We start from the raw sequence: 26724 nt of genomic DNA, 5'->3' as shown, positions 1-26724 counted from the left end.
CTGGAAGTTCAGTGGTTAGGACTCAGCACTTTCATCACTTTCAATCTCTGGTAAGGGAACTAAGATCCCACTAGCCGTACAGCAAAAAAAAAAAAGGAAAAACATTTGACTATTCCCCATCAACAGTAGAGGGGTCTGTGATATTAGAAATAAAGAGCAGAGAATAAACTCATCGCGTACTACATAGCTCAGAGAGGTACTGACCCAATCATTAATGTTTGTGATGATGGTTATTAATTTTCAACAATTAAAAATTAACAGAGTGCAGATGACTTACTGCTTAGAACCAAATGAAATGTTATCAACTTTGACAATGTAAAATAGCCACCAGTAAGTTGAAAAATAAGCACCCTTTTTTACAAAGTGGAAGGGTTAAAGTATAGTGTCAGTTTATAAATTATAGAACAAAAAATTGAGGTTAAAGTATATTACTCAAAGTTACAAAGGTAACCATAAAAGAGGAAGCAGAAATTACAATATAACTGTATGTGGGGAAGGGAGTAAGTTAAAAGGGTGTAAATACTCATCCATCTTGGCAGGAAGTCAGCAGATGATGTCTAAAGCTGATGAAGAAATAGCAGTTCAAGCATATTATTTAAAGACATAAGGACAATCACCAGAAGACCCAAAAGCGCAATTAGAAGTGTTCACTAGAGGCTCCAGTGAGCAAGATGTAAGATGCGGCAGGGTCTCTGTTTCTTTCACAGTGGTAGAATTGGGGGCATTATCTAGCCTCTCTGTAGTTAAATGTAGCCTACAATTAAGTTCTTGCCAATGAGAACACAGGAAGAAATTATGTATGCCCTTAAAAGGAATGTGGGTTTTCTCCTTTTCCCACTTTTCTTCCCATCAGCTGGAATATGGAAATAATGGGGGTAAATTAACTTCAACTTTGTAGACAAGGGAAACACTTTAGCAGTCACAACGAGAAAAAAGGAGCCCAGGTCTCCAAGACCATAGAACTATCATATTAACTCTGAATTACTTGTTCATACTTGGATTGTTACAGGAGACAAACTTTGTATGTGTAAAATGAGATCAGTCTGAACAATAGGATTGGAGTGGGAGCATGGGAACAGGTTGTAGAAGACCCCTAAAAGGCCTGAAAGCTAAGCAAGAGGTATTTCCAACTGGTACAGTAAGCCACAGAAATCTTGGCAGAACAGTGACAAAACAGAGAGCAGTATACTAAGACAGCAGTGCAAGGCGTAGCATGAACCTGAGGGGACAGAAATTCAAAGTGAGATGACCAATCAGACGGTTGGAGGCATATCACTCCAAGTAAGAACTAAGAGCCTAGGCTAGGGTACAATCAATGAAAATACAGTGAAAGGGTTGGCCGTGAAAGACATCTGTAATAACTACTGAGTTAATCTCAGGACAATCTGAAAGAATCAATAACTATTACAAGACTTCTGATCTGGGAGAACAAAAGACTGGAAGCAATCCTGGCAGACATGGAAAAAAAAAGATCCTGTGCTGGTATGAAGCACTGAAAACACAGATAAGAAAACAGGCTACAGATGGATTTCAAGTCATACAGAAACTAAGTTTCTGTAACTTGTTACAGAGTTAAATCTCAAAAAAAGAACTATTACATTATTGTATTAGTTTTATGACTTGAGCATTTGTTTATCAACTACTCTCTATTTCTTCCCCACTAACAAAATGCCAGGGAGAACAGAAAGAAATCAACAAAATGGTTTCCTTTTACTTCCCACCTAGAACGATTAGGCATTGAAAGGAGGTAAGTAGAACCTGAGATATTCTCTGTACAGAAAGTCTGAAAGGGATTAATTATATAATAAACCATAATCAAAGAAAAATTTTAAGTGATACCAAGTTATGATAAAGCATATCATCTAAATATCAGAGATTATTAAAAATACATCTTTCTCTAAACCATTATCACTCTTAATAGATACACAGTTATCTGTTCTGACGCTACTTCTCAAAAGAGCATGTTCCTTGGACTCCTTACATTTCTGACAAAATAAAATGTCATGCAAAACTCTAAAATATAGGTAACCAAATGTTAACTTCTCTGGCTCTCTCCTATAACACACACACACATACACTCCCCACATGTGATTTCATGCAAACCATGAAGTGATTAAAATTGTGGAATCTTGGATTTGGAAGGGTCCTCAGAGGTCTACTATGTAGTGAAAGCCGAGGACAAATCTCTTCCACAATATCGCTTACAATGAAATGGTCGATAATTCTTTGCTTCAACATATCCAGTGACAGAAAAAAGTTTTTCAAAGCCAAATCTTTGTTAGGATTGCTTTGTGAGTGTTCCTTATAATGAGTCAAAAATCTGCCTCCCATCTGTCCTGGTTTGACCCTTCACTACACGATTTCCTTCAAATATGTAAACACTACTAGGGAGCAGGGGATGAGATCGGGATTAACATATACACACTACTACATATAAAACAGGTAACTAACAAGAATCGACTGTATAGCACAAGGAACTTTAGTCAATGCTCTACGGTGACCTAAATGGGAAGGAAATTGAAAAAAGAGGGGATATATGTACAACTATTCACTTTGTTGCCCAGCAGCAAATTAACAAAACATTGTAAAGCTACTCCAATAAAAATTAATTTTAAAATAAACACTACTGCTCTCTTTAGCTTTCTCATTGCTAAATCAAACCACCTCCATTTCATCAAACCATCATGTAAGATGCTGGTGCACTTGTCATCTTGACCACTCTTGTCTGAAAATCTTCAGTATTTCACTGCTACACTTAAAGCGTGTTGGTCTTAACTAAGTGCAATACTAATAAAAATATGTGGAACAGCACAACAGAATGAACTAAGATCACACTGAATAGAATGTAATATAATCTATCATCTAGATCTAGTGCTGCTCCAAAGAACTTCTTATGATGATAGAAATGTTCTACATCTGCACTGTTCAGTCTAGCCCCTAACCTCATATGGCCACTGAGCTCTTGAAATGTGGTTGGTATGACTGAGGAACTGAATTTTTAATTTTAGTTAAATTTAAGTAGACACACTGATATTAAAATTCTTCCTCAAAAGTTATTCTATTAAATTTTAGTCAGTACACTGTAAATTTACTTACCAGGGTGTAACCATAAGACTGACATAAGTTAAAACAAAGAAGTGTTTTTTGGATTCTAAGTGAGGCCCAAATTTCTAAAAAAGAGTCACCTAGCATTTTATTACCTGTTACACTTAGCCCATGAATGCACATGATAAAACTAATATTCTCTTTTCCACTAGTTATGCTGTTAGTGGATAAGAACTGACACTCCCAACAGAATAAGAAAATGATTTCAATTTATTTGTAGAAATAAAGAAGGATACAAAAGCTAAAAATTTTTGAAAATTTAAATGCCTATTAAGGGTCTTCACTTTAATGTTTTATTAAGCAACTGAAACCAAACATTTCCCCAAATAAACTCCTACTCTCCCACACTTCCTAGCACACCCCATCCCCAAATCCCTGCGGCTCACTCACTTATTATTTCCAACTCAGAAAATGGTAAATTGTTCCCATTGCCCAGGTCTAAAACCTTGTGTCATATCCTTGACATCAGTCTTTCTCCTACCCCCCAAGTCCAAATCTAGCACATTCTATTTTCTCTGTCTAGTATGCCTGTCCCCCAGCTCTATCTGCATGGCTTGAATTTCTTCTTCTTCATCAAATCTTTACTCAAATGACACCTTAGTGAGGCCTTCTCCCCTACAACTGCAAACCTACCACCCCATACTCCCTATCCTCTTTCCCTACCTTGCCACTTATCATGTGACATATATTCTCTTTGTCTGCTCCCACAAAAAGTAAGCTTCAAGAGAGAAGATGTTTGCTTCTCATTGCTGTATCTCCAGTGTATGGGACATAGAAGATAGTCAAATGTCAGTTGACTGTTTCCACAGATTATACATACATTATACATGCAAATGGCACACTCAAGGTTGCAAGGGAAATATAGTTAGAAACAACTGATGTGTTAGGGTAGTGGACTGAATTTTTTTAACAACAACAACAACAACAAAATACGTAAAAGAACAATTATTAGCATTGTTTTAAGTGACCAATACAGTATTTGAAGTCTAGTCAGAGTCAACCTTTCACAAACACTTTGGTTTGGACATCCCTGCTCTAGCAGACAACCTCTCAATCTCATCCACTCCTGCCCCCTTCTTCTCCTTTCACCACGGCATAAAATTATCCCAATAAAAGTAGAAAATAAACCCTAATGTAAACATTAATTGTCACATTCCCTGGATTAAACAGGCTCTCAGTTGTTTTGAATTAACATTTCATGAGCATGTTATCAGTCGATAGCCATAAAATATCTATTTTCCATTTCTAAAGACCTGTGATGTCCAACATGTGGTATCAAAGTTAATTTAAATAACACAGAACCCAGTTCTTCAGGTGTACTCACATTTCAAATGCTCAGCGCCCCATGTAGCTAGTGGCCACAGTACTGAATGGCACAGATACCAACACGACAGGCAGCTCTGCTGGGCAGGCCTGCTACAGATTTTTTCCCTAAAATTTTATTTGAAAGTATAAAAATGATTCAACTGAAACACTGGCAGGGTTTAGTCTTATAATTTTCAGTTCTCTACGTCAGTGATTTTCAAAGTGTGGTCTCCAGAACAGCAGCAGCATATTACTTAGGAACTTGTCGGAAATGTGAATTCTTGAGCCCCAGCAATCGGTCTTAATTTGTTTTAATGAGCTCTCCGGGTGATCCAGCAGATTTTGAGGCATGCTAAAGTTTTAGACCATGGTTGGCAGTCACTTAAGAGCAGTTATCAATACAAACATAAACTATGAGATATTATGAATGTATCATTACAATCTAAAATAATCTATAAATATCAACTGTGAAATCATACTTCTATCATGTCTTGTAGAAGAAACACCTCAGTAGGTATTTTCAATAAAATTAATATAAAATATTAAAATGAAACCAATCATGAACCTTATTTGATTAAAAAAAATAAAACTGTAATTTGCTTCCTCTTCCAATTTGCAAATCCATATTCACTTCAGTATCAGCATTATAGAAGCCTTTACGTAAGGAAGAATACACAGTGGTGCAATTACCAGGAAAGAGTGAGAAATTTTCAGTGTGTGCCAACTGAAATTTTTATGTGAGCAAATACTAGTGTTATTAGTGAACTATTAAATAAATATGAAATCTATTGGCTCAAATTAATTCAGCAAGAAGTTGAAACTAAAGTTGCAAAAGCGTTATGAAAAGGCTAAACAATCTGCCTACACTATTTCCTCTTAGTAATCATAGAACTAGTATAAAACTAAGTATCAACATCCATATATGTTAAATATTTCTCATTAAATTTTCTGACAGGAAAACATCCTTAGAAATTTCAGCTAAGAATACATTTAATGCAATACCTTAAAATGATTACAAAACCACTGGGAAAAGATCTAGTTTTGGCTTACTACAAATTTGGCCCAAAAAGGAGAGTCTTCAAGAGCCTGATTGATTACAAATTTCTGCCACAGCCAAGTGTTTACTGAGATAACCTGCTGGTGGAAAATTACTTAATCAGAATTCAAGTACAGAATGTTTCAGGTGTGTAGGCACTAGATAATTTTAAGAAGTTTTATTAAAATATTTACAACATATTGAACTTCTGGTCTATGAGAACCTAAATCACTCTTAACACTGATACTGCACATATATTTCCATTTCCAATCAAGTATCCTTCCATAAAGTGAATACTGGCAATGTTAGACAGGGCTTTTAAACCTAAACATATGTGTATACATATATATATCTATCTTCATATATATCTATCTTCATATATATCTATCTTCATATATATATATATATATACATATATATATAGCGCTAAGTTGCTTCAGTCATGTCCGGACTCTGCGACCCCCGTGGACTGTAGCCCATCAGGCTCCTCTGTCCATGGGATTCTCTGGAGGGCAAGAATACTGGAGTGGGGTGCCGTATCCTCCTCAAACATTCTTTACTAAACACTAAGGACACAATCTCCAACTCTGGAACATTATGTTAAAAAAAAAAAAGACTAACATTAAGAACTAACCATGTGTCGGCCAATGTTACTTATTTCTCTCACTAATCTTAGTATTCCTAGCCTAGATCCAAGCATATAATATATACTTAATTGGCATTTATTTTTTTTAAAAGTAATGATTATTAAGATGAGGGGATTCAAAGATACTAAAAAAAAAAAAAAAAAAGTCCCGGCCTTCAAGGAGGTTACAAATCGAATTCGAAAACATGACATGCGAAAAGCTAAACAACCTATAACAATTAAAAATACCACGTGGCACGGCTGTGATTATTTGCAAAGTCAGTGGCAAAGAAGAGCGCTATAAATTCTAACCAGAGAGAGAGTATTATAGACTGCGGTTCTGGTCTCCCGACCAGACGGCGACACTATAGTTCAATTTAAAAAAAGAAAGTGACACAGCACTCATCCCACCCTAAAATTATCATCAGAGGAAGGAATACAATAACTAAAGGCAACGGTGTAGAGAAAACTTCCATGCACAGCTTTTAAAGCATACGATGGCCCTGATAAAAGTGAAAACGGGCCGCAGAACACAATGGTCCGCCGGACCTCCAGGACCTCTGAAAGCTCCTGAAACACAAGTCTCTCAAGGAGAGCATCCTTCCTCCTTCCTCCCTCAGCTCCCTACGAAGCTTTCCAATGGACAGCCATCCCAGAAATTTCTCCCAGCATCCGCAGTGACAGCAACTCTCATCTTCCTCTCCCTCCCCTCGCCAGTATCAGACAGTGGCATCTCCCGCCAGGGGAAAAAACGGAGGGCGGGGGATGGGTGGGGGGGGGGGTGCAGAATAGGCGAGAAAGCTTGCAGCTATATCGAGTTAGGACGGGAGGAGTAGGTGTGAGGATGCGGGGGTCGACGGCGGAGTCCTCCCTGCTCCAGCTCCTGTCTCTCGGAGGTCTAGCCAATATCCCACTCCCCCCATCCTCCACCCCAGGGCGCGCCCCTCGCCCGCTGGACCTGAACCGGGAGGCGACGGACTCGAGTGACAGCCTCGCTACCTGTGCGCCCCCAGCCCCGTCCCCCAGGCCCGCGGGGAGATGCCTGCCCCCGCCCCAAGAGCAGCGGCCCCGGGCTCCTTCTCTGATTCCAGTCCACATCGCCGATGAGTGACAGGTCCCGGGGGAGGCAATCGCCAGCGATCGCTGCTCTGGACCGTGGGTGCAACCGTGCGCCGAAGCCCTCCAGCAGGCACGGGGAGTAGACAGAACGTCCCGGGAGGCCCCAGGGGACCCGGACCAGGCCTGGCCTTCCCCGGTTGCCCCACACCCGGCGGGGGTGGCACTTACTGCGGAGGTTGTGGATTAGCTCCGAGTGGCTGGCGCCGCCGGATTTCCAGGCCATCGCTAAGCACACCCGGAGCAGGTACAGAACCACCTTCAGCACGGCGACGGTGCCCAGCAGCTTCCCCAAGAGTGAGACCACCTCCCACACGGTCACCGCCCCGTTCCCGTCCCCGGTGGAGCCGCCGCTGTTACTGCCGTCGTCGCCGCTGCCGCCACTGCGCGCTCCCGGCATCCCCCGCGGCACGCATGCGCTCTGTGACGCCGCGCGGCCTCGGGCGTGGCCGGGCGGGGCCGGTGCGGGGGTGACTTAGCGCCCCGCTGCCCGGGCGAGGGGCCGCTGCGGCTGCCCGAGTCTGGCGGCTTGGCCTCGCTGAGTCAGCGCCACCGCCGCCACTGCGTGGCCTTTCTGAGACCTCGGGCTGCTCAGCGCCTCCTTGCTTGGTTTTGCCCTGCGGTCAGGCGGGGTGGGCCCCAGCGCGGTCGGCCGCGTGCCTCGCTGCGGCTCTGGTCACCGAGAGAGGTGGCGGGATGGCAGGGCGTGTCTAGTTCCGAGGCTGCCGGTGGCTCTGCAGTCGTTGCTGGGTCAGCTGTTGCGAGTGGCGGGTCTGCTCCTATAGCTGTCCAGATTGTTAAACAGTGGGCTTCCTCTGTCCTGCCTTCACCCAACCCAATGAATGACTAATATATTTAGGTCGGTTAGAGTCAGAGCTCCCTATGCTGGCGACTGAATATCTTAAACCGACGGCAAACGTCCTCTCTAACCCGAGTACTCAGGCTCTAGCTAACAAGTACATTTAGTGTCCGGTTAGCAGAGACTTTGGAACCCTGATTTGGTCTCAGCTCTAAAGCACAAATTCAGAGAGTGGAAGAATACTGAGACACGGGTTGGAGGGTGGAGCATCGAGAATGCTTTGCTCCTTAGGATAATGCACTTGCTTAAAAATACTACAGTAGAGGAGGGAGGAGGGTTCAGGATGGGGAACACATGTATGCCTGTGGCGGATTCATTTCGATATATGGCAGAACCAATACAATATTGTAAAGTTTAAAAATAAAATTAAAAAAAATACTACAGTAGCCTATGGCGACTATGTTTTTCTCCTAACACAAGTGTCGTTTTTAGCTGTTTAAGCCTAACAAATTCCACCATTAGACTGGACCCCGGCTTTGCTGCTATCAGCTATGCAAGACACTGAGTGAGAAACTGGCAAGGAACATTGCCAGTAGAATCCAACTTGCTGACTCCTAATCAGAACGGAGACTGGAAGGATCCAGTCATCATTTAGTCCCAATAAACTTTTAAGGAAGGAAACAAAGCTATGTAAAGACATTGATGCTACTGCGTCAGAAACAATGCTCAAATTTTAGTTCTAGCCAGACCCTGGCAAATGCGGTGTCTATGTAAGTATATATATATATATATTTCCAATCCAAAATATACTTATATATTAACTATTTCGTGGGATTCTGCGATAATAACCGAAGCAGCATTCTTTACTTCAATATTGGGAATAAAGTAGTCAGTTTGGGACTCAAAATTGGAACTGGGGGTCTTCAGAATTACAACTCCAGTTTCTGACAGTGTGTGTTACCATTGAAGAAAAGTACTTGCTTGGGGGGAGAGGGAGGGAGAGGTTTTTAATAATACATTGGTACGTTAATGGACGTATTTCCAGGAGAATTTAAGGGTTTTTAATCTTTTCTATGCGCGGTGAAATGCAAGCCTGCTTAGGTGTGGCTGCTAGCTCGTTTCTCTTGCATTGCTTTTATTTTGTTTTTGCTCTTAAATTTGTCTTTACATTACAAATTCTTTTGCGCCAATGTATTGTCTCGGTGTTCCTATACCGATTTTGCAGATGGTCCTACAGCACAAGGACTGGCATGCTTTTGCCTTGGTTCAGAGCCGCCTTGATGAGGAAGGCCGTCGCATCTTCTTCGCGTTTGGGGCCGGGTTGTTCGTTCCCGCACTGCCGACGGAGGAGAATTGGCTCTCTGCAGCCACCGTCCCTCGTAAGGTCCGGTCCAATCAGGGCTCAGCGAGAAGGGGCGGGACTGAGTGGCACGCCCTGTACTTCGTGCTGTGCCTGCCAGGGTTCCTCTCAGCATGGAGGAAATTTATGCTAAGTTTGTGTCACAGAAAATCAGCAAGACTCGTTGGCGACCATTACCTCCAGGGAGCCTGCAGACAGCGGAGACTTTCGCCACGGGCTCTTGGGACAATGAGGTACCCCTGCGCCCAGCCTGGAGTCCCTGCTATCTCCTTCCTTCCAGGAACCGCGCCCCCGTCAGCCAGCGCGCGAACTCCTGTTTCGTAGCTCCTAACGCGGTTCTCTCTACCGAATGCACATCTCACGCTCGGTCGCCTTATATCTGAGAGCCATCAGTGGCCTCGTTTCTTGTGTTTTTAATGATTATTATGCCGTCTGCCCGGGATACTTTTAAAGCAGGGTTGATTGAAGGCAGTGCACATTTCAATTTCGGGGAGTTTGACGTATATTTCATCTCAAAATGAAATTTTCTGCTTTTCAGGAAAATTATGTTTCAATGTGGTCTATTGGAGATTTTGGAAACTTGGATTCTGATGGAGGATTTGAAGGAGACCATCAATTATTGTGCAGTATCAAACATCATGGTGATGTAATGGATTTACAAGTACGTCTGTTGTAATATCCAAGAGCTAACTTTTAAAAAATTGAGAGTAATACATTGAGAGATGTAAAGGACCTTACAGTTTGTCTAGTCTTACCCCGGGTTTACAAGAACTTGAATTCTCTGTAGGTTATGATTTGCCATGTCATATAGCTGGTTAGGGGAAGGGGATGTGAAGTTAATCGTAGCTTGTTTGTTTAATTGACCATCTACTATGTGCCAAGCTGTGTTTACATAAGTTAATTTCATTCTCATGGAATGCTGGTGAATCAAGTATTGTTATCTCTCATGAGAAAACTAAAATATTTTGAGCATGAATTATATGACAAATACTATGCAAGGCACTTTACATGTTTTTGCTTTTTGAATTCTCGTTTTACAAGTTTACCAAGACTTGGAGAACTTGGCCAAGGTTTCAAATCGGGTAATAAGTGGTGGGAATGGAATTAAGTTTTCAAATTCTGATCTGTAAGACTTCAGAGTCCCTGCATTTTCTTCTGTGGAAACCTTCCTGACCCTGGGAATTATACTTTCCTAAACCTTTATGGTAGTTGTACAAAATTAAATCAATTGTAGATGAACAGGTTTAGGGGGAAAAAATTATTGTTGTTTATTCTTTATGAAAATACTTTTATTTGTATAGCAGTTTTGACTTTGGCATTTTATTTGCTTAGCATTTGTAGGTTCTTTGCATTTTAAAATGGTTACACTGCTAATTGAGTTAGATAAATGGGCTTCCGCCCTGCTGACATTTATGAATTTATAACATGCAGGAATTTTCTGTTTAGTTTTTGGACCAGGAAAGAATTGTAGCTGCTTCATCGACAGGATGTGTGACAATTTTCCTCCACCATCCAAATAACCAGGTAAAGAATTTTTCTTTGAAAACTCAGTTTGCATTTTAATTATTTTTAGGAAGGCTTAAAGAGGCTGTACTTAATAGTGACAAATAATAAAGTTTTATTGTCTCAAAAACTATAAAAAGGATGGGGAAATGTCATTGTATTACCCATCTTTTAGTTGACTAATTCTAGAACCATTTTTGTGTGAACTTTCATTGAAATTGGGTAACTCTTCAATTTTCTTAGGTTCCATGTAACAATATGGTATTCTGGCAAGTAATTTTCCTGTAACTCTCTTTTAAGATCCTCTGGTTTTCTGAAGAAAGAGCACTTTCTAGCTCAGACATCATGAGAGGGAGCAGGAACAGCTACTTTGCTTCTGTGAACAGAACCGAGGTTTTAATTAGAAGGAAAGACACACTATATGAAGGCTTGACATTTTTTCTATGCCTTTCTTATATGTCAAAGGCTAAGAGTGCTGACCTTTAGAGCATAGTGGTAAGGGTAGTCCTTTAAAATGGGCCCACTTGAAGTTAACAGTTTTAAGTTGCTGGAAGAGAATGCTTATTTAGATTTGGATATTAATAAAGGTCATCTTACTAATAGGCATGCTTAGTAAGTATAAGACCCAGATCTAGTTAAACGTTATTCTTAATAGAGTCATCTGGAAAGCCCTGCAGAGATTTCTCTCTTCAATGTAGATCAGTTCCCTTAAGAATTTGGAGTTGTCTTGGAACACATAATTACCTGATACTTAAAAACTGTTTCTTTAGTTTGAGATAAGTTTGGAATATTATTAAACAGTGTTTCTTTGGAATCTAATCTGGTGAATACAGAGCTTTAATGGAAGTATTTCCTAGACCTTAATACTTTGAAATACAAAGGGAAAAGAGTACTGTTTTTCTAGAAAGGTATGAAACAAAGTTTTAAAATAATAGCGTAGTTGGGGAAAGTGCTAATTTTGGGGAGCTTTGCTTTAATTAATCATAGCCTCATTTCTGACACCTAGACTCTGTCAGCCAGCCAGCAGTGGACAGCAGCTCACTACCACACGGGTCCGGGCAGTCCTTCCTGTAGCAATGCACCATGCACAGGTGTTGTGTGCAACAACCCAGAGATTGTCACAGTTGGAGAAGATGGTCGGATAAATCTCTTCAGAGCTGATCACAAGGAAGCTGTAAGAACTATAGGTAAGAAAAATTATCTTTCTTTGGTCTATCGTATAGTAATTGAGCACTGCCCATGTGCAATGCCAGGGGTTTAATGTTTGAGGGATTTAGAAATATACAAAGCAGAATCCCTTTATCAAGATGGTATGTTGATAAGGCCTGTATGAAGGACTGAGTAGAAGAAAGAGAAATTTATGGGGAGGATGGTTGGAAGGAATTATCGGATAAAGAATTGAGGGGCAGGGCAATTCATTTAATCTAGATTCTAGACCATAAATAATACTGACAAATGGCACACCAGATAAAGGGAATAGCATAGAGGCGGGGTAAGGCCATTCAGAGAATGACAGAAAGTGTAGTTTGACCTGACTTTAGATATTTGGAGAATTGAGAGATGAAACAAGAAAGGTAGATTGCAGTCAGGTTGTGAAGAATCTAATACACTTTATTAGGTAGACAGCTAAGGAGCCATTGAAAGTTTTTGAGCAAAGGGGTAATGTACCCACGTCATGTTTTAGAAGGATTATTTAGTGCAGTGGTAGTGGTTTAGTTGCTAAATCATGTCTGACTAGTGTAGTAGTTCTCAACCATATTTTGCACAGACTTGCCTGAGGAGATTTTTAACAGCCCATCACCCTAGACCTCTTGAATTAGAACTTCTATGGATTGAGCCCATGAATCAGTTTTTTGTATTATTATTATTTTAGTTCTGAGGAATACCATTTGTTTAGCTTTGAAAGACTGCCGGCCTGGTGACAGTTGGGAGGAGGGTCACAAAACAAAAGTCTTTAAGTATATACTAAATAAAGATGTATAAGCTTAGACACACTAGAAAAAACAGAAGGAACATTAAGGCAAACAGGAAGAACATGGCAGAAGAGAGAGCTGATAAGGATAAAGATGAATCGATTTGAGATGAGTCAGCAGAATAATACAGGGTCAGAATGAGCTCTGTAGGAAGCTGTGGTGTTTGGCCCAACAGAATGGAGGTTCTGGGTAAAGCAGTTGAGTTCAGGTGCTCTTTGCGACCGCATGGACTGCAGCCCGCCAGGCTTCCCTGTCCATCACCAACTCCTGGAGCTTGCTCAAGCTCATATCCATTGAGTCAGTGATGCCATCCAACCATCTCATTCTCCGTCGTCCCCTTCTCTTGCCTTCAATCTTTCCCAGCATCAGAATCTTTTCCAGTGAGTCAGTTCTTCACATCAGGTTGCCAAAGGATTGGAGCTTCAGCTTGAGCATCAGTCCTTCCAATGAATATTCAGGACTGATCTGCTTTAAGATGGACTGGTTTGATCTCCTTGCAGTCCAAGGGACTCTCAAGAGTCTTCTCCAACATCACAGTTCAAAAGCATCAATTCTTCAGCACTTAGCTTTCTTTATAGTCCAACTCTCACATCCATACATGACTAGTAGAAAAACCGTAGCTTTGACTAGATGGACCTTTGCCAGCAAATAATGTCTCTGCTTTTTAACATGATGTCTAGGTTGTCTAGGGTGAAGCAGTGGTGGGAGATAAAATTGGATTATAAAGAAACTTGAACAGCTGTCTCAGACATGGAGGGTAGTACTCTTAAGTGGAAATAGAGAAATATATGAAAACTTAGTCCTCAATTTGGAAAACAGTTCAGATGTCCTGTGAGTAATATAATTTTTCTATCAAAGGAGAGTCCATTTTAACATATGTTCCTATATTTTTCCATAAAAATAAAATTGTGACTTATTTAAAATTTCACTTGTAATTTTTCAGTCAACAGAGGGAACGCTGTTTAAGATATTCATGGAAAAGTGGTGCCCTGTTAACATACACTGTGGTTTTCTTAATTTACAGACAATGCAGATAGCAGTACACTCCATGCTGTAACCTTCCTTCGAACTCCTGAGATCCTTACAGTAAATTCAATTGGACAGTTAAAAATATGGGATTTTAGACAACAACGAAATGAGCCCACACAGATATTATCACTGTAAGTTTTGATTTGTAATTTCAGTAGTGTAAAGCAAATTTGTTTGATTATTTGTAGCAACTGACTTTATAAACTATATTGTATTTCAATTGCATGTTAAGAGTAATTTCTGATTAACTTTGATAAAGCAAATACAGTTGACCCTTGAACAATATAAGCATTAGAGTCACTGACCCTCTATAAACACGAAAATCCATGTATACTTTATAGTTGGCACTCTATATACCAGGAATCCTCTGTACCAAAGGTTCCACCTTCCCAGATTCAACCAACCTTAGATCATGTAGCAATGTATATTTACTACTGAAAAATACTCATATGTAAGTGGACCCATGTTGTTCCAGATCAATTGTGTAATTTGATGGGCTTGATAATACCTTCAGATCAGATCAGTCGCTCAGTCGTGTCCGACTCTTTGCGACCCCATGAATTGCAGCACGCCAGGTCTCCCTGTCCATCACAACTCCCGGAGTTCACTGAGACTCACGTCCATCGAGTCAGTGATGCCATCCAGCCATCTCATCCTCTGTCGTCCCCTTCTCCTCCTGCCCCGAGTCGCTCCCAGCATCAGAGTCTTTTCCAAGGAGTCGACTCTTCGCATGAGGTGGCCAAAGTACTGGAGTTTCAGCTTTAGCATCATCCCTTCCAAAGAAATCCCAGGGCTGATCTCCTTCAGAATGGACTGGTTGGATCTCCTTGCAGTCCAAGGGACTCTCAAGAGCCTTCTCCAACACCACAGTTCAAAGCATCAATTCTTCGGCGCTCAGCTTTCTTCACAGTCCAACTCTCACATCCATACATGACCACAGGAAAAACCATAGCCTTGACTAGACGAACCTTTGTTGGCTAAGTAATGTCTCTGCTTTTGAATATGCTATCTAGGTTGGTCATAACCTTCCTTCCAAGGAGTAAGCGTCTTTTAATTTCATGGCTGCAGTCACCATCTGCAGTGATTTTGGAGCCCCCAAAAATGAAGTCTGACACTGTTTCCACTGTTCCCCATCTATTTCCCATGAAGTGATGGGACCAGATGCCATCATCTTCGTTTTCTGAATGTTGAGCTTTAAGCCAACTTTTTCACTCTCCTCTTTCACTTTCATCAAGAGGCTTTTTAATTCCTCTTCCCTTTCTGCCATAAGGGTGGTGTCATCTGCAGATCTGAGGTTATTGATATTTCTCCCGGCAATCTTGATTCCAGCTTGTGTTTCTTCCAGTCCAGTGTTTCTCATGATGTACTCTGCATATAAGTTAAATAAACAAGGTGACAATATACAGCCTTGAGGTACTCCTTTTCCTATTTGGAACCAGTCTGTTGTTCCATGTCCAGTTCTAACTGTTGCTTCCTGACCTGCATACAGATTTCTCAAGAGACAGGTCAGGTGGTCTGGTATTCCCATCTCTTTCAGAATTTTCCAGTTTATTGTGATCCACACAGTCAAAGGCTTTGGCATTTGACAGGAGTCAGGGAGCAAGACCATCCCCATGGAAAAGAAATGCAAAAAAGCAAAATGGCTGTCTGGGGAGGCCTTACAAATAGCTGTGAAAAGAAGAGAAGCGAAAAGCAAAGGAGAAAAGGAAAGATATAAACATCTGAATGCAGAGTTCCAAAGAATAGCAAGAAGAGATAAGAAAGCCTTCTTCAGCGATCAATGCAAAGAAATAGAGGAGAACAACAGAATGGGAAAGACTAGGGATCTCTTCAAGAAAATCAGAGATACCAAAGGAACATTTCATGCAAAGATGGGCTCGATAAAGGACAGAAATGGTATGGACCTAACAGAAGCAGAAGATATTAAGAAGAGATGGCAAGAATACACAGAAGAACTGTACAAAAAAGATCTTCACGACCCAGATAATCACGATGGTGTGATCACTGATCTAGAGCCAGACATCCTGGAATGTGAAGTCAAGTGGGCCTTGGAAAGCATCACTACGAACAAAGCTAGTGGAGGTGATGGAATTCCAGTGGAGCTATTCCAAATCCTGAAAGATGATGCTGTGAAAGTGCTGCACTCAATATGCCAGCAAATTTGGAAGACTCAGTAGTGGCCACAGGACTGGAAAAGGTCAGTTTTCATTCCAATCCCAAAGAAAGGCAATGCCAAAGAATGCTCAAACTACTACACAATTGCACTCATCTCACATGTTAGTAAAGGAATGCTCAAAATTCTCCAAGCCAGGCTTCAGCAATATGTGAACCATAAACTTCCTGATGTTCAAGCTGGTTTTAGAAAAGGAAGAGGAATCAGAGATCAAATTGCCAACATCGGCTGGATCATGGAAAAAGCAAGAGTTCCAGAAAAACATCTATTTCTGCTTTATTGACTATGCCAAAGCCTTTGACTGTGTGGATAATACCTTACTGCATTTAATAAATACTTGTAGTATTGATCAGAAGTTTATATTTTCTTTTTGAAGTGTATATTATTTAATGGGGAACTTATTTTTCCTCATCAGGTGATCCAATTAATAGTGAAATAATACACTCTAGATGTGATTGGGAGAAAAATACAGTCCAAGATACTTTTTCTAAGCAGAAATACCCTTTCTATGTTTGCAGCCTTCTCTAGATAATAGTATGTGTCAAACTGAAAAATATATATGTAAACTAAGCATTAAATAAGACAGAATAGAAGTAAGGAGTATGCTGTTTATGTTAATATATAATGTTTTTTAAAAGCTAAGAAATGGAAATTTTTGCATATCTTACCATCAAATTTTCTTATTCCATATGTGTCCAAATTGAAGAGAGAATGAATAACTCCAGCCTTTAATTCCCCCTCAGAATTCTAGTATTTAGAGGTATATTTAATGTAATCAGGTTTTTGACATGGTTTAAGTTTAGCCAGTAGCCCTAGCCACAAAATTATCATTTAGTTACTGGGATGAAACTTGTTTCATGGGTTATTCAATGATAAATTATACTTTATCACTGTTTGAAGTCATTGTATTTCCCATTAAAGGACTGGTGACCGAGTGCCACTCCACTGTGTTGATCGACATCCCAACCAGCAGCACGTTGTAGCTACTGGCGGCCAGGATGGAATGTTGAGTATTTGGGATGTTAGACAAGGTACAATGCCTGTGTCTCTACTAAAGGCTCATGAAGCTGAAAGTAAGTGTTGTGAAGATACATTAAGTTTTTGGTGGCTGAACTATACAACATAGTGTTAGCAAATTTCCATAAATGATACATATGGATCATTCTACAGCAGAACTTTTGACTGAATTGTGTAAGTTTGTAATAATTAACTCCTTTCTTATTTGACATTTACATTCTTTAATTTATGTTTATTATACATAAAACTGTAGTGATTATCCATATGTGTTTATCTTTATGTGCTTATTTTTTAGGATAATTCTTAGAAATAGAATTGATGAGTCAAAAATTTGGCATAATTTTAAAGCTGTGATTCATGTTGACAAATTGTTCTACGTAAAAATAATAACCAGTTTATATTGTCATACCCAGTATGTCAGAATGTACTTTTCCCATGCAAAATGCAGGTTGTTGTTTTTAATATTTGCCAGTCTGTGTGTTCTTCAATTTATTATTATACCTTTTTTTTTTTCTTTTAGCAAGAACAAAAGATATAGGCTCTTGCCTTTTTTTGTTTGTCTTTTGATTTTAGTGGAGATGTTTTGGCTGAACAGATGTTTTATCACCACAGGTCAGGGTGGGTTATAGTTTTAAATTCTGTCTTGGGAAAAGTTGGTATTAATGCTTGAATAAAAGTGTAGAAAAGCAAACATTATGCCAGTATTGTAACTTCGAAGCTAAAGTTTCACATTATTAATACTTGGGGAAGATTATTAGTTTTTAAGATTATATATGCTATGCTATGCTATGCTATGCTATGCTAAGTCGCTTCAGTCGTGTCCGACTCTGTGCGACCCCATAGACGTCAGCCCACCAGGCTCCGCCGTCCCTGGGATTCTCCAGACAAGAATACTGGAGTGGGTTGCCATTTCCTTCTCCAAAAATTATATATAAGAAGCAAATAAAAACTGTTTCCCTCTTCTAGGTAGGGCTATGTGGGGTGGGGGGCGGGGAGAGGGGGGAATAAATAGGGTATGCATCACATTCTGTTGTTGCTAACCCAGTAGTAGTTAGAATTATAAAGTTTCAAAGCTCTTCTCACCAGCCTATTTTTAAATACCAGCCTTTATTGTTAAGCAGAACACACTAGTGGCTTGTAATGTATTTCAGTTCATCTTGACTCTTGGCTAGAGGTTTGTTTTCTAATTGGAAAGTATATAAATACATAAGTATCTCGATTTGGGCAGTCTTCAATGGCTCTATTAGGCTCTTCTGTTTTACTTTGTTTTAGTGAAACAGCATAAATGTACTTTACACAGGGACTCACCCAGAACACATTCTTTTCCAGAGGAAGGTCACCTTTTTGTTCTGCAGCATGTTTAATTGTGGTAACTGTCAGAATGAAAATGCCAGCTTGCAAACATGTGCCTTGCACTTTTTATACTACACTCTGGGTGCTTTCTAAGCCTACCTAACCCAGAATCACAGAACCGTTGCTTACAGACTACTTTTTTTACCTTCATGCTGCAGATACCTTCCTGAGGAGTCCTGGCCAGTCCTTGGTTCCCAGGTGTCTGTTGGCACACAAAGTTCCCTTAATGTTGAGAGCTTGAGGAGCCCCTAGTCCTAAGTTGGCTTCTTAAAAGTCCTTCATCTGAAACTGGATCCAGATTCTTGAAGCCTTTCCAGGTTTTGGCTTGCTGAGAGCTAGTTGCTATTTCTGTGATACAGAGCAGAGTCTTGGCATGAGCCAAAATTGGACTCTGCCTCTTAGAACTTCATTTGTATACTGCTTTTATGGTCTTCCCTCTCCCTTTCCAATAATAAAGCCTTCAAATATTAATGACATAGGAATTTAAAATAAAAGAACTTAACAATTTTCAAAAAATCTTTTCAGAATTATCCCACTGTCATTGGGTTAGCCAAAACTTTGTTCGAGTTTTGCCATAAATTGGTATGGAAAAACCTGAACACACTTTTTGGCCAACCCAATACTTTTCTATATAAAAAAGCAGTAGGTCAGATGACTAGCATTTATTTTCATTCATTTGCTGGCCCAATACACAAGTAGATTTACTTGACGTCTTTATCCTATCTACGTGTTTCAGCCATTTGGAGCATTATATTATGCCTTCTCTTTGACACTGAAGCCTTTGATTTTATCACAGGCTTAGAGTTTGAAGGTATGTGATGGAGGTTAATGGATGATATGCCTAGAGGTAGTGTTTTGATGTTGGTTTAACTAACCTTGGTTCTTATCTCATAGTGTGGGAAGTTCACTTTCACCCATCCAACCCAGATCATCTGTTCACTTGTTCTGAAGATGGATCTCTCTGGCATTGGGATGCCTCCACAGACGGACCTGAGAAGTCATCACTCTTTCACCAAGGTAAAATGTTTTAATGAAGATTCTTTTGGGCAACTTTAGATTATATTTTGATACACCAAATGAGAAATAGTCATATTTTTAACATTAAGGAGTGACAGAAGGTTTCCTTTCTCTGGCCTCAGAGTAAATTTTAGTATCACAGGGCGTGAAATTTATCAGCTACTGACCGCTATACTGCTGACGACTAGAAATGCTATTAGCTGGCTAACTTTGTAAGTACATTGTTGTGGGCCCTCATGCCACAGAATAGGCACTGATCACTCTCCTATATTACATTGTCAAAGGTGTATGACAAGACAAAAGTTGATCCTTTATGTATTAAGGTACTGGTTTCTCAGAATAAAAGGCTTTGTCTCCTGATTAAAGACAGAGGTAAGTAAAGGTTGGACTTCCCAGGTGGCGCTAGTTGTAAAGAACCTGCCTATCAATGCAGGAGACATAAGAGGTGCGGGTTCAATCCCTGGGTTGGGAAGATCCCCTGGAGGAGGGCATGGCAACCCACTCCAGTATTCTTGCCTAGAGAATCCCATGGACAGAGGAGCCTGGTGGGCTACTGTCCGTAGGGTTGCAAAGAGTTGGACACGACTGAAGCGACATAACACAAGTAAAGGTCATCCAGAAACTATACACTTAAAATCAAAAAGAATTTTTATTTTCACTTTTGGTGTTTTCTAAGCTTCCTGTTTTTGAGCTTGTCTATGACTGCAAACTTTGTTCATTCACTCAGCAAATGTTTATGAAGTGCCATGTGCTAGGTACTCTTCTAGGTGTTAGAGCCCATGACAGGGAGCAGAAAAGCCTCAAGGCACGTAGAGCAAATATTCCAGTAGACAGTAAGTCAGTAGATGATGTTTCAGTAAAAGTCCAAACAGAAAAGCAGAAACTATCCTGGATTTAGAAGGAATTGTTTTCATGTGTGTTGGGCTAGAAGAACAAAAGGGAATGGAAGGGTTGCTGGAAGAGCAAATAACAAAAAGGAGGAATGTCCAGAAATGAACAGTTGTTAATAACCTCCACTGCCCTGTTAGAAGTACTATCAGAGTTGGTTCTGGATCAGCAGAAAAGGTGCCACCTCAGCTGGGGCTGGAATCACTGTGTTGTTGTCAGAAACCTGGAGCTTTTCCCCACCCCCACCCTACTCCCCACAGCCTCTCTGCCTTCGTCACCCACAATAGTTATCTCCCACGCGCAGGGTTCACCTGGAAAGCAGATGGCAAGGGAGCCTGGAAAAAGGAATTCATTCCTACAGTACATAGTAGAGCACAGCAAAGTAGCAAAGGAGACAGAGCAAAACGGAAAAGAACTGGATCAAATACCCTGATGACCATGCAGAAGAGTAAAGAGAGTAGGATGATAAAAAAAAATTAATTGGGGAGGGGCCGCTTGGCAGAGGAGAGAAGATCTGAGCAGAAACCTGAAGAGATGAAAGTACCAGTCACAGGCAAGCATTCCAGGTAGAGGAAACACCAAATTCCAAAGGCCTGAGACTGAGAACAGAAAAGAGCCAGTGTGGCTGCAGTTCAGCAGGCAGGAGGGGGAGTAGATGGTGAGAAGGAGCTGAGGAGCAGGACTCTGCAGACTGGGAGCAGGAGTTGAGATTTCGTTCTGACGTGACTGAAAGCCACTGGAGAATTTTGAGCAGGGAAGTGGGGTGATCTGTCTTATGTTTCCAAACAACCACTTTAGCAACTATGGGAAGAGGGTTGGAAAAGTGGAAGCAGGGGGACCAGGAGACAGACTTTGCACAGTGATTCTAATGTTCATTTTCACAGTATTCAAGAGTAATATTGGAGCAGTAAAAGGTAAACAGAAACTAAGAAGGAAAAGTCCAAAACTTCTCCAGAAAAATTCTGGAAAAGTATGGAATGTGCAGAGCATGGAGTATGCCTGTGCTAATAACTTCATGTATGGAGAAACTAATAGTTTTATTAGTTTCTAATAAATACTCAGGAGTAGCTAAGCACTTGGTTTTTTATTTCTTCTTCTAGCCCCACCATCTTGCATTTGAGATTTTATAGTTTGAAAAAGGCTGGTTAGATTGGAAATAGTCATTTACTGTATCCTGTGTCTGGTATTGCAATGAACAGTATTAGACACTGTGAAAAAGTAAAATAATCTATACAACCTGCTCTTAAGGAATACTTAGTTTTAATTTAGGAGAAGGGGCCAAAGAAAGTTAAATCATGATATAAGAAATGTTGCAAATAGTAAATTATTAGGGGTGCATACAAGTGCTGAGGGTTCCAGGAAAGAAAAAAGCATGAACCAGAGTCATCTTGACAGACTTCTCAGAAAAGGAAGTTGAGCTGGGCTTTAAGAATCAGCAAGATTTAAACCCACTAATTTTTAAACTTCAAGGTATCAGAGACTTTGCCTTGTATTCCCAGCACTTAGCACAGAGCCTGGCATATAGTAGGTGTCAGCCATTTATTGAGAGTAAATGAAATCTGTCTTTATTTGATCTGGCAAAAAGTAGAAAGAAAATTTGAAATGAAGGCTAAAACTGAAATAATTAATTCTATGTTAAATGCAGAGCACTGTCAGAGATAAAAGTTTATAATTTGGTAGTGTTCTAAAAGTCTACTTTTAAGAATATTTACCTAAAATAAATGCAAGAATAAAAGGAGATCTACAGCAAGTTGATTATATTTTTAGAAATATATATTTTTAGAAATACATCCAGAAATTTCCTCGTGATCACTTCATTTTTTGATTATCTAACCGTTTAGGTTTCTACATATTATCTACATCTATTCTACTTGTCCTCTAGCCATTTTGCTACATTTCTGAGACTTTCCATTAAAGTATAAATAGGAAGACAAGGTCAAAATTAATCTTGTGCTTTGCTGAAGAGTTCAAGTTTGAAAGCCATGTTATCCCATGAAAATTTGAGTGTTTAATATCACTGACTTAGAAGCTTTTGGTCAAAAATGGTGATGTGTTATAATGGAATCATCAGCCTGTTATTCTTGAGAGTTAAAACAAGTTTATATCATTACATTTTTTAAATATTAGAATTTCAGAGATTTACTAGTATAAAATTGATCTTGAACAGTGTTTTCCCATTTTCTTTTTTTCCCCAGGAGGAAGAAATAGTACTTTTTTGTCTCATACCATTAGTAACCAAGCTAATGTTCACCAGTCTCTTATAAGCTCCTGGCTCAGCACTGATCCTGCCAAAGATCGTATTGAAATCACAAGCTTGCTTCCTAATAGGACCTTGTCTGTGAACAGTCTGGATGTTTTAGGTCCTTGTCTTGTTTGTGGAACGGATGCAGAAGCAATTTATGTTACTAGACAGCTTTTTTCATGAAGATACTAAAAGATTTCAGGTAAAACATACAGTTACAGCCTTTCAAATGCCAATTTCTGTGCAAATTTTTGTTATTGGAAAATGTGAAATTTGCAAGGGGAACATCCGTAAACTATTGTTAATGTTGATGCCCAGTTTGTTAGTTGAATATTGCTCTAACAGTTGCTGGAGTCTGATTGATGACCCATGGCAAAAGAATTGAAATATGTGGCGGAACATCAGAGGGATCCTTGTTCTGATGAAAGCACTGCCTTCAGCACCATTCTAGACAGCTCATGGAACCAACTCTCCATTTTTGATGTTGTAGGGCTTAATAATGTCAAACCACCAACAGGTTCCTTTCCTTTTTATCAGCAGTATGTGGGGTATGATATGTCCCTCCCTGGTGACATTTTTCAATACTAGTATTTATTCTCTTTACTGCAAGTAGTTCTTCAGTCCTTCAACATTTTATTTCCTTAATAATTTCAGTAAACTTTCTTCAGTAAGAATTGAGTAGAGCAAAAATGACAGTTTTTGGTAGTGCTCAAATTTTTTTTAAGGTGAAAATGTTTTGATGGGTTCCTTTATTAGAATGGGTTTGAATAGAACTCTCCTTAGACCCAGCTTTGTTTCTCTTGAAAAAAGACAAAATACATTTTTCATAAGGATTTTTGCTTTTATATAGTTTTTTACACCATAGTTGAAAATTGCTGAATTGGACATTGTGCAATAAAATAGGATTTGACATTGGTAAGTGAGCCAGCTTCCAACTAAAATTTGAGAGGTAACATGTATGAGACTAGTATGATGATGTGATAGGAGTAAAGAGTTTTGCCATCCTTATCTTTAATGTTAATGATGACCTAACATAGAATTTTGAGACAGTTTTATGATACTGTCTTTCCAAAGTTTGTTAAGAGTAAATGCATCATTGAATTGTAAAGACCTTAATGAAAGATCACTCCTGTTACACAGGAAGTTTCTGTTTATTTACTTTACAATTCCAACAACAGATAATTACAAGTTTTTGTCTTTCTGGCCCAATAAATATGTTCAGTTTTTTTATGTTGACTTATTCTCAGGATTTTGGGGGTTTGAAGTTTTTTTTGTTTACATTTTAAAATAGAATATATATATATATGCATTTGTTGTTCTGTATATATATATATATATATTTGGCTCAAAAAATAATTGACTAAAGATATTTAGTAACTCTGAATTCCAAAGAATTGAAGAAGGAAAAAAAATGTTGCTGATAAGAATTTTTAATCAGTTTCTAGTTTTATTGCTGGGGCTAGTTTTTAAAACTTTGTTATTACAAAAGCCATTCATTACAGAAAAAGCAGTCAAAAGAAAAAGTACCAATAATCTCAAACAGACATAGTTCTTTTCATACCACTTTGTATCCATTAATGTAAATAATTTTTCATAAAAAATGAAATATACATGTTATATTTGTGAATGCACATTCTCTCGCAGTAAAAACATGGATTCAGTAATAATATACCTAAGAATTGTCCTTTTGACTTTATATTTCCGTTTATATGAATACCTTGCAGCAGCCTAAGCTGCAGTGTCCCTCTCTTCACTCAGTAGAGGCATCCTCCCATTCCACTTGGCAGGTCAGCATCCTTGCTTTGAATGGGCTCAGAGTTGATCCTCATTCCTGGGAGACCCTGGCTCCCAAGTGGCACATTTTCCATGTACAGTGAATGGAAAATGCTTTGTGCCTCTGATTTAATCATATTACCTGCTGCTGAAAAGCTGAAGGTTTCATGAATGCTGTTGGCACCCTTCTCAATTTCCAGCAGTAATGTAAATAATTTCTCTTGATTGTTATAGTAAATAATCGGTAGAGGGAGGGAACCAGACATTTAGGGTTAGCATACTAGCTTGGACTGGAAACAAGTTTGAAGTTTGAAGCTTTGATTTAAGGGTATTTGTAACCATAAGCAAAAGAAAGTACATTTGAATAGTGTCACATTTTCTATCAGTTGATGAGTTCTGCCAGATGTAATAAGAAACATAAGCTTTATGTAGTATAAATAAAACCCTAATTTATCAATGTGTTCATTCTCACTGCTTTCATTCATGAAAACTATCAAATAGTTTCTTTTGAGGACTCTAGGATCTCCAAGGTGAACAATATCTTTGAGGGCATCTCCAACCTAAACTTAATCATCACATCCACAGATTCCCAACAAAAAATTTTCATCCAGCCTCTACTTGAAAATACACGATGATGAAGTCTCCCATTTCCCAGTGTAGCCTCCTCATTTGACAGCTGTAAGTGATATAGCATATGGCAAGGTTTTAATGTGTGAGTGGGGTCCTAAACAATCCTATAAAAAAGGTAGAATCATTATTGTGGGTTAATGAAATGATCATGTGAACCTACTGTAGGTTCACTATGAGACAAAACCAACCACCAATCATTTTATGGAATTTCCATTGTGTTGGGGTGCTTTACTATAAGTTTCCACTAAATAAATGAATTTTCACATACTGAACTGAAACTTGCTTCCATTTGTCTTCTTTACTTGGGAGCCACGGAAAGCAAATTTAATTTCTTTCATCATATATTCAGATATTCAAAACTACATATTGTAGCTGCTTTGGGGTAAACTTTTAAAATCTCTTCAGTGGTTTCTTGTGGGCAGGGTTCCCTGTCCCACCTTTTTTGCCCTTTTTGGCTAAATCCAGCTTACCTTTCTGAACTCCTTTTAGGTGTCATTTTCTTGAGAAACCCTTCGCTGGCCTCTTTAACAATCTGGGCTAAATTGTACTCTGCATCAAAAGCCCATTGTGCAGAGCTTGTACTGTGCTTACTGCCCTCTGCTGAGCAGCCTGTCTCCCTCTACTGGACCATAAGCCCAAGAACAGGGCCCATCTCTGAGTTGTTTAACACAATATCTGATAATAGTAAGCCCTGAATCAGTCTGAACTAAATTAAATTCACAATTATGTTTTCCCTTTTTTAAAAAAAAATGCCTCATTTGCCAAAGACCACCATTAAAGTGTGACTTCCAAAATGAATACTTCCCCAGTGGTCTCTGCCTTGCTAAGAGTATGACAGAAATCTATCTTGGTTCTGGGTACAATATTCCTTTGTAGTGGCTGTCTCAGCCTTTTCTCACTATTTTGATACTTGTTCAATTAGACTGCTAATTTAACTTACACCTTTAATTTTTCACACCTGATACTCCGTAAACCATACTTCCCTAAAGTTAACACCAATGGTTTTGATTCTTGCAATGGGTACATCCTTCCTGGTTAAGAAGACAAATGTTATTTCACTTTAGGAAAGAGCTAATGATCACCTTTCAGTCCTTTCTGCAGAAGCTGATCATTTTAGAACTGCCCAGCATGCTTGCTGCACCTTCATTCCCTTGGGTTAAATGGACTGTAATGCTTAGGCACACTCCTAGAGTCTTCCCAAGTATCAGTGATACGTGAGTCATTAGTATTCAGCTGCAGTTGTTGAAATATTTGTAAACCAGCCTGATTTTTGACATTCAGCCCCATTCATTTATCTTGTTCACAAGGCTACTGTGAGAAAAACACCTGTGCTGTAGCCATCCTATAGCACATTTGAATCATCCTATCCAAATTTTAGCATAATTGAAAAATTCCTTGTCCCTTGAGAATAACACTCTATTTCACAGTATTGTGGAAACATCATCCATTTAATAATCCATTCTAGAATCTTGTCTAAGAAGCATACTAAGTTCACTAGTGTATAGTTTATATCAAGCCTTCATTTAAGCTTATGAGATCAAGATATCTAGCTCAGACTAGTTAGATGATCTGAAGCAGTAGATGTGCTCTTGTTTTACAGAAATGAAATCTGAGTAGACCCAAATTATGATATGCAACTGTTAAACTATTTCATTGGTATCATTCTGAACCACAATTAACATTTAAGTGGCAATACAGAATAAAAGAACTAACAGACTACAGTCTCAGTGGTAAAGAATCCACCTGCAGGAGACACAGGAGACTCCGGTTTGATCCCTGG

At 39.4% G+C, this 26724-nt stretch overlaps 2 protein-coding genes across 5 annotated transcripts in view; one reads left to right on the top strand and one right to left on the bottom strand.

Moving 5' to 3' along the window:
• The window catches only part of PCMT1 (protein-L-isoaspartate (D-aspartate) O-methyltransferase), a 42858-nt gene extending 35256 nt beyond the window's left edge, over positions 1–7602 (bottom strand). For all 4 annotated transcript variants that reach the window (XM_019967580.2, XM_070796337.1, XM_019967579.2 and 1 more), the window contains exon 1: positions 7359–7602. In XM_019967580.2, the coding sequence (XP_019823139.2) occupies positions 7359–7587 (229 nt within the window). In that variant the 5' untranslated portion in view covers positions 7588–7602. The remainder of the gene's footprint in view (positions 1–7358) is intronic.
• A 1787-nt stretch (positions 7603–9389) lies between these two features.
• Positions 9390–25222, top strand: NUP43 (nucleoporin 43). The gene is made up of 8 exons (XM_019967576.2): positions 9390–9579; positions 9885–10007; positions 10793–10870; positions 11856–12036; positions 13847–13982; positions 16946–17097; positions 19289–19411; positions 22495–25222. Exons 1-8 carry the CDS (start codon positions 9460–9462, stop codon positions 22722–22724), a joined length of 1143 nt encoding a protein of 380 aa, XP_019823135.1. The 5' UTR covers positions 9390–9459; the 3' UTR covers positions 22725–25222.
• The last annotated feature ends 1502 nt before the right edge of the window (positions 25223–26724 follow it).

This window comes from Bos indicus, chromosome 9 (assembly GCF_029378745.1).
Source record: "Bos indicus isolate NIAB-ARS_2022 breed Sahiwal x Tharparkar chromosome 9, NIAB-ARS_B.indTharparkar_mat_pri_1.0, whole genome shotgun sequence".
NCBI lineage: Eukaryota > Metazoa > Chordata > Mammalia > Artiodactyla > Bovidae > Bos > Bos indicus.
Note: the sequence above shows the minus strand (reverse complement) of the source record. Positions and strands in the feature narration are given on the sequence as shown.

Bases quoted from the DNA above. Each gene is read 5' to 3' on its own strand.
- NUP43 (XM_019967576.2), top strand. From the start codon at position 9,460: ATGGAGGAAATTTATGCTAAGTTTGTGTCACAGAAAATCAGCAAGACT. The intron at 10,008-10,792 runs GTACGTCTGTTG...TTTTCTGTTTAG, and splicing joins GTGATGTAATGGATTTACAA to TTTTTGGACCAGGAAAGAAT. The intron at 19,412-22,494 runs GTAAAATGTTTT...TTTTTTCCCCAG, and splicing joins GTCATCACTCTTTCACCAAG to GAGGAAGAAATAGTACTTTT.